The sequence below is a fragment of the Octopus bimaculoides genome, chromosome 11 (genome assembly GCF_046866305.1).
Source record: "Octopus bimaculoides isolate indiv1 chromosome 11, ASM4686630v1, whole genome shotgun sequence".
NCBI classification, from domain to species: domain Eukaryota; kingdom Metazoa; phylum Mollusca; class Cephalopoda; order Octopoda; family Octopodidae; genus Octopus; species Octopus bimaculoides.
Window position 1 is genome coordinate 42849165 of NC_142938.1, and position 15000 is coordinate 42864164.

The 15000-nt window shown below is 35.4% G+C and overlaps 1 protein-coding gene across 1 annotated transcript in view; it reads right to left on the reverse strand.

Annotated features, from left to right (window-relative positions):
* LOC106872600 (uncharacterized) overlaps positions 1-15000 on the reverse strand; it is a 314391-nt gene that overhangs the window by 252872 nt on the left and 46519 nt on the right. Inside the window, exons 3-10 of the mRNA XM_089360611.1 lie at positions 14594-14722; positions 11133-11264; positions 10024-10155; positions 8573-8722; positions 6353-6517; positions 5305-5466; positions 4479-4634; positions 1589-1777 (exon numbers count right to left, since the gene is read on the reverse strand). Coding sequence (XP_089216737.1) covers positions 1589-1777; positions 4479-4634; positions 5305-5466; positions 6353-6517; positions 8573-8722; positions 10024-10155; positions 11133-11264; positions 14594-14722 — 1215 coding nt within the window. The remainder of the gene's footprint in view (positions 1-1588; positions 1778-4478; positions 4635-5304; positions 5467-6352; positions 6518-8572; positions 8723-10023; positions 10156-11132; positions 11265-14593; positions 14723-15000) is intronic.

A 15000-nucleotide genomic window follows, 5' to 3' on the forward strand; every position in this document is an offset into this window, starting at 1 on the left:
CATCTATTCAAGGGATCGGAGAATCACTATTGCTTCCTCTATAGGTTCTGAGGTGGCGGTATTTTCTTGTCGCAAATGTGAAATACATTGACAGCTGCTATGTGGTTCTATGGTCCGCTGCTTGTGGCTCCACGAAGTTTCAGTCGGCATCAATAAAGATTATCAATGACGACGCAGCAGTTCAATAAAGGATGTAATCACTTGCGGCTGGAAATCGTGACAGCTCATGCCGTTACGACACTTTTCATGCAATGCTAATATTTCACTGTTGTAGATGTGTTGAATATTTTAACAGTCACGACGAAACTATTTGCTGTTTAGTTGAGGTCTTTCAGTTGTGCACTACACATTCTTACTTGCTTGGCACAAGCTAGACAAGTGCAAGGTCTTTTTAAAGTGAGATAGACCTAACTCTCGTTTTCATGCAACATTCCCAGTGGAAAGATGAAGTCAAGACAACTGAACAAATGCACCCTTTCACGAATTTTAATGTAAAAATATGAAAGAAATTTAGCACAAACTTGTAATATAAATCTTGGATAGGAGTTAGTTTGTCACTAATTTAAGTCCAGCACATTTTGCTAATTAATGAATTAGTGACAGAGACTAAAAGAGAAAGTGCGCGCGCGCGTATGTGAGAGAGAGAAAGAGGGAGAGAGAGGGATTGAGAGAGAGAGAAGAGTGAGAGAGAGAGGGAGAGGGAGAGGGAGAGAGAGAAAACAGTTCAGCAGAAGAACGTATAACAGGACTAAATGCACAGAGATTCTCATTTGTAAACGATACAAATGGATTAACTTCACCACTGATACCTTACAACTTACTATAGGTATCTCTATCGATTTTCCGCCAAATGATGATCCAGTGCCTCTTTTTTTCCGGCTATAATTAGGTGAGGACACGAATTCCCATGACCATTATTAATAAATTATTCGATAGCAAACCTTCATGGCGCACATTTGTTTATTCACTGGTAGCATATCGTGTAGGTAGAAACATTGGCCTCATTACGTAACTATACTAATATAGTTAATGCAAATGCTTGAAACTAAGCTTTATACACCGTGCTAACCTCCTACGGGTTTTCTCTCTGTAAAGAGTAAGTTAATAGATAACTTTCCTTATGAAAGAGTTAAATGGTAAATATACATCTTTCACACTTACGTTTCAAAAGGGGGTCTGGTGGGGACTCACTAGGTTAGAACGTGGAATTAGTTTTGTTAAAAATATGTGCGTCTTCATATTCTTATAGTTGAAGAGTTTGACGAACGTTTCCACCTTTACAACATATTTAAATTTAATAAACAAAGGTGTATCGTGAAGGTTTAGTATCGAAAAAGTTATTAATAACATCAGTAATCTTGTAAGATTTTAATCAGAATTGCTATTACATGATCTCTTTTAATCAGGCAAAATGGATAACTCGGCTCGAGTCTCGAACCAAGATTCCTTAAATACTGTTGGTGTAATTGCACCTTCTTTTTTCGTCTGCGATTCTCCTCTCTGTCGTACGAAACAATGATCGACTCATTGTGAAATGGACAGAAAGTAACAGTCATCTCATTTCACAAATAATTATCAAATTAGTGTTAAATAAATGGACTTATAAGGTGCGGTAACTCACTGTTGTCTAATTCGGAGCACATTTGCTTGATGCACGCAACTACACCGGATTCGGTGCACGAGCATTTACTGCAGCCATCTATACCGGCGAATTCTTCATTTTTGTTGTATTTAAACCCGTTGTACACACAGAAAGGCGCTGATGTTGTTGTCACAACTGAAATATAAATGTTAATTCATTAGCAAAATGTACATAGTACATAGATGATACTATAAGCTACTGCTGCTGCTGCTGCCACTACTACTACTACTACTACTACTACCGCCAACACGACGACAACGACGACGACAACGACAACGACGACGACGACCACTACTACTACTACTACTACTACTACTACTACTACTACTACTACTACTACTACTACTACCACCACCACTACTACTACTACTACTACTACTACTACTACTACTACTACTACTTCATTACTATATTTTTTGCTGCATACTTTCATTGTGCAAACGAGTAGATTAAGTTCGCTTGAAGTATGTGCAGTGTTTTTGTTTTGTTTATAATTTTTCTCCTGTTGAAAGTAATCTACATAATGCATATTCAGTTATCTACATTATATACGTTCAGTAATCTATGTAAGATATGTGCCGTAGTCTACATAATATATGTGCAGTTATCTATATATATATTTAGTAATCTATATAATATATGTGCAGCAGCTAATGTTGATATATTCTCTATGTTATGAATGTAACTGGTTATTTAGTTATATTTTACTGATCACACCACTCGTAGAATTCTGACAATATTAAAAGTCATTTTAAAGATTAGTTTGAGTTACAGAACTGGTAGATCGCCAGACAAAATGTGTGCATGTACAGGAGAACTTTTCACTTACTGAACGAACATGTCTATCTGTCTATCGCTATATATATATATATATATATATATATATATATATATATATATATCACACCCAAACAATATTAATTGAATATTGAATATCAAGATTCTGTGCAGGGGTGTTTGTACTTGATATTCCTGCCGCGTGTGCAGAGAACGCACCCCAGCTAAGTGAAGAATTTCTGCTCTTGGTAATTCAGACATGTACTTTTATAAAGGTACCTTCTATAGTATTTCCGAAGTGCAGATTCCAAGTTAGGTGAACAGAATATGAATGAGTAACAAAGATGCACAGGTGTCAATTCATTACGGGTGTTTCAAGGAGCTGCTTGAAACGGCCGTATTGAATGACACCTGTACATTTTTGTCACTCATATATATTATATATATATATGTTTATATATAGTTCTTATAGCCTGCAGTGATTATTGATTCCTGCATTATTATTATTTTGCTTCGATGTATCTTTGTCGTGAAGTTTTAGAATGGCGAGTGTGACCTGATTTACTATTTTATACTTTGTTACATTTCTCATACGTGAGAGATTTTATTAGGTTATATTGAGCTTAATTAAACTCTGCCATTCTCAATGAAACTTGCCATAGGGTTCACCTGACGATATGTTTTTAAGAAAACGCGGCTTGCAAAAAGCAAAGATGGTTTCAAATATCACATGATAAAGTGGATTTTCTCCCATTACTTCTCTGTTTCTGGTAGCTCGTGTCATTATAACATGTCGGAAGTTATTGATCTCTTTACAAACCTTTATCTATCTATCTATCTATCTATCTATCTATCTATCTATCTATCTATCTATCTACTTGTCTGTCTGTCTGTCTTTCAAAATGAAGCACGCGACAATTGATGCCAAGACAAAATGTCGCAAATCAGTTAGTTAATCAATCCATTACAATAGCACGGAATGTATCAATGAAGGGAAGTTGAATGTTGTTTGGAAATCCACACTTCCAATAGCATCTAAAGATTAATGGCACCTTAAGTGTCGTGTAAAAACATAAAAACAGACGAATGAGTCCTGATACTTCTACAATTGTTTTATTAACAGTCTTTACTGTGACTTAAACGTGGTACAATCAGGAACATAATATTCACAACATCCATAAGATTATGTTATACGTTATTAAACTCTCAACTCATCAGGTTTACCAAATATACAAGCGAGTTGTGACATGTTGATGAATCAACAGTTCATCAACGAGTGAAATTTTGAATCAAATTACCTTAAGAAATGTTAAGAAAATAGGTGGATAGCTGAATAAAATTGTAAATTATAATAAAATAGTCAAAAGACATATCTAATCTAAATTTTGCGATGTCATTCAAAAAAACTGATACTGGCAAAACAGGTTTATATACCAGGCGATAGCAGGCCTCAAGCATGACAGTTGACCCTTTCAAAATAGTTTTGAAGTCAATTTGCCGACATTGTTCTAAAAATAGAACATTTATATTGTTTAGCACATCAAAGGAGTGATGTGATTAATAAATTCAAGCTTTACTTATTCATTTACTTAACTTCAATTGATTAAAGTATATTGATTAATTATCTCAGAGCTAATAGAATAATAGCTTTAACTAAGGGAGATCCAGTTAATTATTATTCAGGGAAAATAATTTTAAGGAAAAATGCAGGAGAGTAAACAAAAAGAAAAAGAGAAAATAATTTGTAGAGAAAGCAAGAATCAGCGTCAGCAATCTTAAACTAAAAATGCTTAAATATAAACAATAAATTTAATAGAGAAAATGGACAACACTGTTGGTAAGAATACGGCGTTGACATAAATAAATAAATGTGTTTACTTCGCTAATGAAACAGGCTCATCACTATCGTCTTTTTTACGCCTTTTCACCACGAAATCTGGTTTGAGTTTCGGACAACGATGATCGATACTTCTCGATCGCAATATAATGAAATAATCATGCATCTAGCGTCATTTTACAAAAGAAAAAATTAAAACACGTGTTAAATACGGCAACATACCTTCCTTTTTTATGACACAAGTTTGTTTCACGCATGTAACTTCACCGGAAGCCGGGCACGAACATTTACTGCAACCATCATCGCCTAAGAAAACCTGTGCAATCCGATATTCATGTCCCTTGTAAGTGCAGAATTTCTTCGGTAGCGAATTATGTACTATCATAAAAAAACAAAAAATTCATTTGTCAGGAAAAGGGCACTCAAATACAATCCACCACCAACATCCGCACTACACCACTAGCACCACAGCCATCGCCGCCGCCGCCACAGTCTTTATATTCTACTTAACAACGACGTATTATAAGAACATTGTAACACGGCAGTATTTGTCTTGAGAAGTCATCTCATTTAGATGTTTAGTGCTTAAAAGCACAGAAAATCAGTGGGAAACAAAAACATGCACGAACGCCCACACATACACGCGCGCACACACACACGCACACACACGCACACACACACACACACACACGCACACACACACACTCTCACACACACACTCTCACACACACTCTCACACACACACACACACACACACACACACACACACACACAGACACACACACACACACAAACACACACACTCGTTCTCGCCACTGTCTTTCTCCCACACTGTCTTTCTCAAGGAACAGGAATATGAGGTTTTTATTTGTTTCATATTGTCTTTAGACCTACATAACGTACTATATTAAAGATCAATTTCGCTCAAATGAAGGAGAAATTTAAAGTAAATAAAGAAAATATTTCGTTTCACAAACGATGGCAACATTGAAAATAACGTGTTGAATACGACAATTTATCTGCGCAAATTAATGAATTAATTGCTTACCAACGTTAATTAATCTGGAACAAGTTTGCTTCACACATCTAACTTTCCCGGAAGCTGGGCAAAAACATTTGCTGCAACCATTATTCTCCAGGAAAACTTCTGCGGCTTTATATTTTTGTCCGTTGTAAGTACAGAATTTTTGTTGTTCCGATATTATATGTACTGTAATAAACAAGAGTATTTTGAAAGCAAAATGTACATAAAACTAATACTACTACTACTACTACTACTACTACTACTACTACTACTACTACTACTACTACTACTACTACTACTACCTTCACCAAGAGCAGCAGCAGTAGTAGCAGCAGGAGCAACAGCAAAGTAAATTGCTGATCTTGTACCGGGGACCTTTAGTGACACCGAGAAGTACTGCTGGCCCAAGATAATCTGTACAAGTACAGAAGCGCTGCCTGGCGGGACTGTCCGAGGTGTGTGCAGAACCCTTTCGCCGTTCTGCATGCACTTGTCCAGTGTCTGAGTATTGCTTACTTGTGAAGTTAAGGCTTCACACAGACACACATCTTCAGCTTTATATATTAAGATATCATATCATATCTGTCTACCAATAATACTGACAGGGTTTAAAGTTTTGGTCGGCCCGGGGCAATATAAGTCAAGTCAGGGTAGGGGTAGGATGCGTGCACCGTTACTATACATCGCTGCATTCACCATTTGTCTGTATATTCCCGCGTTCTCCCGGGCAACACGACGAACCGTGTCCCAGTCATTCCACATCTCCACGAGATACCTTCTCATCTATCGTAATCATGTAGTCGACCAACGCGAGCCATCAACCCAGCCAGATCCTTAGTGAAGAGAATACAGTAAACAGGGTCTAACACGGAGAATCGAGTAAACAGTCTGAACCGACGCTCCTGAATCAGACAAGTATCAGGACGCATCCCAGTTTCTGAATAGGAGCCTGCATTACCGGGGCAATAATAGAAGATAATTGCCTAAATTTCACACAGTGGACTTGAACCCGAAACCAAGTGGTTGTGAAGCGAACTTCTTAACTATATGATGTGTTATTTGCGGTACTTACCTTTACCAATGCTAATTAACTTGGTGCAATTCTTCTTCACACATCTGACTTCTGTAGAAATCAAGCAAGAGCATATAGAGCAGCCATCGCTAGCCGTGAAAACCTCAGTAATTCTGTATGTTTTTCCGTTGTATGTGCAGGATTTCTTTATCTGTTTTACAGACGCTTTGATTGTAAAGAATATTTTTTTGTTAAAAATGTGCAGTAATACCTCAAATTACTACTACTACTACTACTACTACTACTACTACTACTACTACTACTACTACTACTACTACTACTACTACTACAGCTGCTTCTGCTGTTCGTCCTAGTCTGTGAAGAGTCTAAGGCTAGAAAAAACCTAACAAAAATAAAATAACTTGCAAGTAGAGGACTGAATTCTAACTAGAATTGGCTTGATGCTAATTAATGCCACTTAAGATATTTTCGAGCACCAACTAATAACGTAACGCACAGGTAAACACAATTGCAGTCTATATTCACCAATAATACAGACCTGACATATAACCCCGCAATAGGCCCTTCTTTCTCAAATATATTTTCATTTTCGAAAATAAGTCTCTTCGAAGCTTATTGAGAAGAAATTGAGTCACCTGCGAGAAGCAGATTTCATATAATAATTTCAAACAACTCAGCTACAAAAAGAAATAAAAATTTCTTTACAAAGAAAGGCATCGAAAATTGTAAAGTGTGATATATTTCACAGACATTGAACTAATACAAAACATATTATTGCTAGGAATAGGCAAATATTCGTGAGACAAATTTAGAATAAGACATAATAAATGATCAATCCAACTTGCTACAGATGGAACTAGAAAAGCATAGAAAAGAATTCTGGGAAAGAACGCTCGGCAGGTAAGCAGATGAAATTTAATTCCGAAATCCACCATGTACGTAAGTCTTTTGCCTTGAAAAAACAAAAAGAATACAAAACAAAAAAGACAATCTGCTTGAGGCTCATATAGATATGACCCATCGTAGTTAAGTAATTTACACAAAGAGCAATACAAAAGCATCTTCGCCTAGCCAATGAAAGAGCGACAGATCGAACATCCAGATCATATTCCATCAGACACTTCATTACAGCAAACTAACACACTTAATTTTAATAGAATAAGACATAACCATATCAATAGGCTGCAGGATCTGAAGGCCTTCTAGCTTTAGTCTTAAAGTTGTACTTTATAAGAACTATTAAGCGTTGGATGATTATCAAAAATGTCGAAAGAACCAATAGCAACACTGGTTCATGTGGAACACATAAAAATTCAAGAGTGTTCTTTGTTACATTCCATTTTTCAAAAGCCCTGAAGATAATTATATGCAGCAGGATGATAAATAATATTAAAACAAATGAAATGTTTTCAGCACATCTATCACAGTTTCCATTCCAGAGGAAAATGTCTCAACTTTTGTGACGTCATTACTAAATTCTGAATAGTTTGTAATCTGAATCAAGATTGATAATGTCAATCTTGGAATTTTATGAAACTAAAAAACGTTAGCATAGCAGGATGTTTGGGCGTTTGGTTCTCTTATTTTTTGAACGACCGAAGTCGGCAGCAACAGAGCCGCTCTGAGAAGTCAAATACGTGTACATCACAAAATGTTATTCATCTCCTTTTGATCCTTATAATGTTGTAAGACAAACAAAAATACAGATTCTACCACACTCAGCACATCACACTACGACGCTAAGACCCTAATACGTACACGTACATACATAGAGAGATAGTAAGACAAACGAATACGTCTATAAATTCCAGTAATGCGTAGATGCCGTATTCAAGTAGAAGAAGAACTCTATCGTTCGACACCGCTAAATTCCTATCTCTTGCGACGGACTTCCTATCCCTTGCGACGGACAGATGATCCCCAACGAAAAATACTATCTTGCTCTAAACTGAAAAACAATTAAAATCTCTACCAGTTTTGTAACTTGGGTGTAACTATATCTGCGAATGTATCTTTCTCAGACTTCATAACATGCTGGAAGCTCTGCTGGACCCGATAGCGATATTGTCACGGCACTGTGGGAATCCCTCCTACTGAGGAGTTTTAACTACTTCTCGTAACTTTAGTCTCTTAACTTAGCCTCACCCCCTCTCTCTCTTATTATGATGCTAGTGTACTTGGAAAAAGTATGAACGTCTCATTTTTCACTCACTTTAATTGTTGGGGGCCAGACAAAATAGTCATGCAACAGTTACTCACCTCCAAAGGGCTGGTTCTGAGGGCAGTTCCATTTTGAACAGGCGTATTTTCCCTTTGGTAAGCACTCACACATGTTACATACGTCGTTAAATGGAAATATTTCTCCAATTTTATACTCTTTTTCCATGTAAAGACACTTATTAGGATCACCTATAAAAAAAAATTAAAAAAAAGAAATTTATGCATTTTTTTGTGTCGAAGAAAGACAAGTTAAAGTTTATCCTCTGACGGTAGATTGTTAATGGAACTTCTCTATCGAACCCGAAAGACGATGAAATCAAATAAATAAGATAAAGTAACAAAAAATAATTATTTATTAAACTATGATCATATGTTCGTATCAATCTTAAAATTGGGCTTAAAATAATTTATAAAAGAGAGCTAGAGATGTGACTTCTCCAAAGAAATAAAAGACTGTTTAAATAGTTCCTTCATAATCGTTTCCTTTGCGGCCATTAAAGCTGGCATGGCGGAACTGGTAAATATAATCATATCATAAATCTAATTTTAAAATTGTAAGAAGCTTCTCGGTCAGATTATAGTAAAATTCAGTTGGAAAGGCTCTGGGATAGAGAAAATTAAAAATCAAAATTGATAACAAACATTGTTTGAACTTTCAGGATAATTGAACCAGTGTACCAATTTTCGAAGTTAGTGCGCAATTTCAAATACCATGAAGGTGAAAATAATAGGTTACAGCATAAAATATGAATATCACTATCATGCATTAGAGGGTATAAGTCAGTTGATGGTGCACGTGACCTTAGCGATACTGTCGACTATTCAACACACTTTCTCACTTCTCTTCAGCCCAACGCTGTCCCTTGCTCCAAAATGTGATACAGGTTTTGTCCCATGTGATCCAAGCAGCTATTATGACTAGTTGGTGGTTATGTTTGTATTTTCGTTATATGTTGGTGAGAGATGTGTACGCCAGTCAAAATTTGGTTCACTTCGAACGGAGTACGACATGTTACAGAAATTTCGTTGGCACTATTGCCATTTGAAATGTAATGCAGCAGTGATTGGTTAGTTGAAAACTTGTGATCAATGTAGCTATTGCGATATATAATAGAAATAAATGCCATTTGTTCATTTACATAAACGTAGACATGGCTGTGTGGTTTAAGAAGTTAGCATTTTACAACCATGTAGTTTCAGGTTCAGTCACGCAGTGTGGCACCTTGGGCACGCCTAGTGAAAGAATTTGGTTGATGGAAACTGAAATCCTCTCATACACGTGTGTGCGTGCGCTGCGAACCATTAATTTTTCTCACCGATAATGTGCCACTCCATCCACTCGGAAATTATGTGCGCTATTCTTTGAGAACAATTGATAAGAAATATTTAAAAGGAGACAAGGCCTGATTTTTTTTAATGGAAAGAAAAAAAGATACATTCATAGATGTAACACAATTTGAATTTAAGAGAAAACAACGATTTCGGCTTACCGGATACTGGTTTGATATTACGAAATTTACAGTATGCAGTTCCATCAATTCGGCAAACACAATTCCGCCGGCCATTAGGATGTACAAAGCTGTCTCCAGTAATGTAGACGTTTTTACCAAAGAAACAAAATACTGGAACACAGAATCATGCAACATTGTTTTTATAAATGAAGTAAAATATAGAAGGATGCAACACATCAGTTTGTTTTGAAAATATATGAGATCACTTTTTATACCAGGAAGTGAATATTAAAAGGTACATTTCTTTTTACCAAACTCCAGACGCATTAAAAACATTTTGGCAGGATTTCAACGGAGTGAGCTCTGAGTAACCAACAATGTCACAATAGCCAGTTGTCTTGATATTTCCGTCTCCATTATTTAATGCAATGAATCTTACCCAACAGTAAATTCCTGTGGGAAGAGTTAACTATCCTGGTAGGTAAGACTCTACTACTGTTCCTTTCTAAATTTGAGATGTAAGGCAAGTGAAATTGGTCAACCAGAAATTGAAACTAGATATTTGAAATCACTGTCCTGGGACTAATTGTAAAAGATTCCTGAGAGAAACAGCACGACAACAGTAACAATGATGATGATGAAGAAAGAGAGGAAGAGAAAGAGGAGAAAGAGAAGACAGAAGAGAAGAGGAAGGAGGATGAGGATGAGAAGTATAAGAAGTTGGAGGGGTAGAAAGAGTAGGAGGAGGGAAGAAGAAGAAGAAGAAGAAGAAGAAGAAGAAGAAGAAGAAGAAGAAGAAGAAGAAGAAGAAGAAGAAGAAGAAAAAGAAGAAGAAGAAGAAGAGGATGATGATGATGATAGCAACATATTGCAAGGAGTCATCTATTATAGGAACAATCAAATATGCCAACATAAAAATATCAAAGTAGGAAACATTCAGTTTAAAATGCTTCTCATATATGATGGTGCTGTTAGTGACACCTAAATTACTGTACATCTTCGTAGCTGCCAAGTTCGATATTTCATAGTGGTTTGTGATATTGGTAGAAATTTAGTAACAACAATAAGGTAGAGAAAAAATAACCAAGCCGAACCCACAGGAAAACTTGAACCTTTTATTTTCCCAATCTCCGAAAGATATAACTTACCTTTATCAACACTACACGTCATTTTGGTGCAGACAATTCCGACTTTTGGTTTGCATTTACATGTATTGCATCCATCTGACTCCAGAAAGTACATTCCAATCCCGTATAGATGATCATTTTTTATACATTTTGCTGAAATATTAAAAAGAGATAAATTTATGCAAAAGATTTTTAATGGCAGATAACCCAACTCGTTTCATTCCGATTTTCTCTTTATTCTTATATTATAAGTCTATATAAAGAGTGGAGAAAATATGTGATATTCGCATTTCTAAAACTTTTTGTGGCTTAGCCATGGGAAGAAGAGTAATATCTACCACTCTTTTGAAGAGAGTCTGAAGACTGATAAAAGCAAAAGAAGATTCAACCATGATTTATGAATTACCATCTGACAGGAAACCTCCTCCGAATACCCTAATTCCAAATGGAGGTGTTAAAAAGCCAAGGAGCAAATTAAGTATAAAGAATAAATGCAGTCCAACAACGAGCTTTTGCAGATTTCGTCTAAGCAATTGCTCAAAGTTGAGTCGAACCAGTGCTGTGATAGAAGGAATTTTTCTAGTGAGTCGCAACATGAAACTGAACCTGGAATCGTAAGATTGCGGGACAGACTCTTAACTACGCGATCACGTCAGTGCAGCTTCCTGGAAATGTCAACACAAATTTTCCACCAGTACTCACTGTCATAAAAAGTATATACCTTATCATAACAGGTACGCTCAGCTTTCTTATTTTGTACTCTCAATCCTCTTCATCATACTTAAAAGACCTGCATTTCATTGTGAAGAGCCACCACAAACAAACCTGAAATCAGTATCTTCCTCAAAATATTTTATGTTGTTTCAGTACTAAATTATGCAAACAAAATTCTTTGTGTATCTGTTACATGTAGCTTGGTAAGTACCAGATACATCAATAGTGACAGTATTAGCAAGATAATAAAAATCTATTCCAGTCGTCACAAGCAAATGTAACTTGATAGTATGAACCATGAATTCACTAATTTCAAATACTTGTAGCTTTCTAACTTTACATGATAGAACTAAATTGCACACGGACTTTATAGACACTCTGTATACACATATATGCTTATATACATAACATATGCATAAGCATATAAACATATACATGTGCATATATACAACATTCATACGCATGTATATATATACATATATAAACACTATACAAATATATATACACATAAACATATGTATATACATACATATGCATACGCACACATGTATATATATATATATATATATATATATATATATATATATATATATATGAGATTCTCAGCTTTTTTAGCTGCTATTTCTGAACTTCGGTATATGGTGAAGCAAATATTTTGCTGATCCCTTAATTATATTTATAAATATATGAACTTTTGAATAAGTTCTCCACCAATAATGGTGCTTTCATACCGATGGGCTTGGTAAAAATTATTAATTATTAATTGATTTATTAATTAATAAATTGATAATCCTTTACCCTTTTAATTTATATATATATATATATATATATATATATATATATATATATATATATATATATATATATATATATATATACAATACAAATATATACTTACATGTACATATACATATATGTATAATATATTCGTATATACATATATACATATATGAATACAGATATACACATATACACCATGTATATATGCAATACAAATGTGCACGTATACATACGCATATACGTAAATGCATGCATATAACATTTACATACATATAAACATCTCTCTGAGACACACATACATATTATATAGTGTGTAGTATTTTTAAACTTGTTGTGTTGTGGGTGTATACTTTTGCATGTTATGTGTTGTGAGTATTTTTATACACACGGGCGCGTATGCTTTTATATATATACATGTATATGTAAGATCTAAGTCTGTGAGTTATGTATAGTCTTTGGCTTTTGCTTTATTCCGTATGGAGTTAGGATTGTTTTTGGAGATGGATTTGTTTTTTGTTTCTGTATCGTGACATGATTACGGTTTTCTTATTTCGAATGCGTTTGTTTTGTGTGCTTAATTTGTATTTTTCTGAGGTGCAGAGAAGCAGAGGGAGCATATATATATATATATATATATATATATATATATATATATATATATATATATATATATATATATATATATATATATTAATTTCACAAATTAATTTCACTTCTCTCTCCCCTTTCCTTTCTGTCTTTAAGACTTGACCTATTTACCCTGCACACATCTCTCACTTGATTTGGGATATCCTTCAAGTAAACCACACGCAGTATACTTCGGACACGATATGACATATATCCACCTCTGCTATTTCAGCCTTTGCTACAACAACTATCTCCGGAAAATTCCCACAAGGATTATTCACACGGATACTTACTACTGGAATGAAGCTACACTCCAAGTACTGTTTTTTCTTTCTTTTTTCAGCGCATCACACTCACTCTCACTTCCTACTATAACTCTCCGCTTATAGATATAATAATCGATTCCTCTACTATTTCTGTCTCCGATGAAGGGATGCATTGGATCTTCCCTGAAACAGCTGTAAGACTCTATCCATAAAATATATTTCTAACTTTGCCATTGTTCTCTTTATCCTTTTCTCTATTTATGCATACACACGCTAATACACGACTTATAATCCCCAATCCTGTTCATACAACGATTGGGGCATAACTAGCCGGTATACAGCACTTACTCGGTATTACCTGTATCGTTGGGTTTGGTTAAATCCAATACCCTCCTTAACCTTATATATATATATATATATATATATATATATAAAAATTCTTTTATATTTTTATTATTTTACTTGTTTCAATCATTTGACTGCGGCCATGCTTCAGCACCGATATATGTGATGGTGCCTGATGTATAAATTCCCATATCATGTTTGCAGTGATGTAAAATTAAGTCCCAGAGCGGTTTTGGCAGGCATGATGACCGTTACGGCTTTTGCGCAGCTGGAGCTGACTTGTTTCCGTTGAATAATTTATTGTATTTGTATTCAGGAGGGAATTGCTTGCTGAAAGGGTGTGCTACACCCCGCGCATATACATAAATATGAATGTGTGTGCGCGCGTGTGTAAGTATGCGTCCTTGTACGTGAGTGTGTATTCACGAAGGAGAGAGTCGGAGTGATGGAAAGAGAGAGAGAGGGAGAGAGAGGGGGGAGAGGGAGAGAGAGGGGGAGAGGGAGAGAGAGGGGGGAGAGGGAGAGAGAGGGGGGAGAGGGAGGGAGAATAAACATTTTTGTGCTGGAGTGACAAATCAATTGCAATGTATTGTTAATATGGATTTCTTTTCAGACTATGTGAATGAAATCTACTCTCATATTCAACAAAACATAGGAAATATTTTTTTCAAATAGACAGTGAGCTAAAGCACTACAACGACAACAGTATAATAAATTATTGAAGCCAATATTGTCAGAAAACACACTTACTTGCATTCTTGCAGATATTAGAGCAAATTATTGTCCCTCTGTTGTCACTACAAACGCATTTGTCACACACTGTTTGGCCCATAAAAGTTTCTCCAATGAAATATTGTTCACCTTTGTGAACGCAAAACCCTGCAAATCACAAAAAAAGATTAGAACAATAAAATTGTCAGCAAACATTGATATACTAAATCACCTTTAATACTTACCGTGGATCTCATATTGCATAACAGTACAATGAGTTAAATTTGAACAACAATGTACAAGTGAAAAGTATATACGCATGTACCTATGCGTGTGTGTGGGGGGGGGGGGGTGCGGTCGCACGAAGTATATGTATAATATATGTATGTATATATATGTATGCAAATGTATGTATACTCTCTTTTACTCTCTTTTACTTGTTTCAG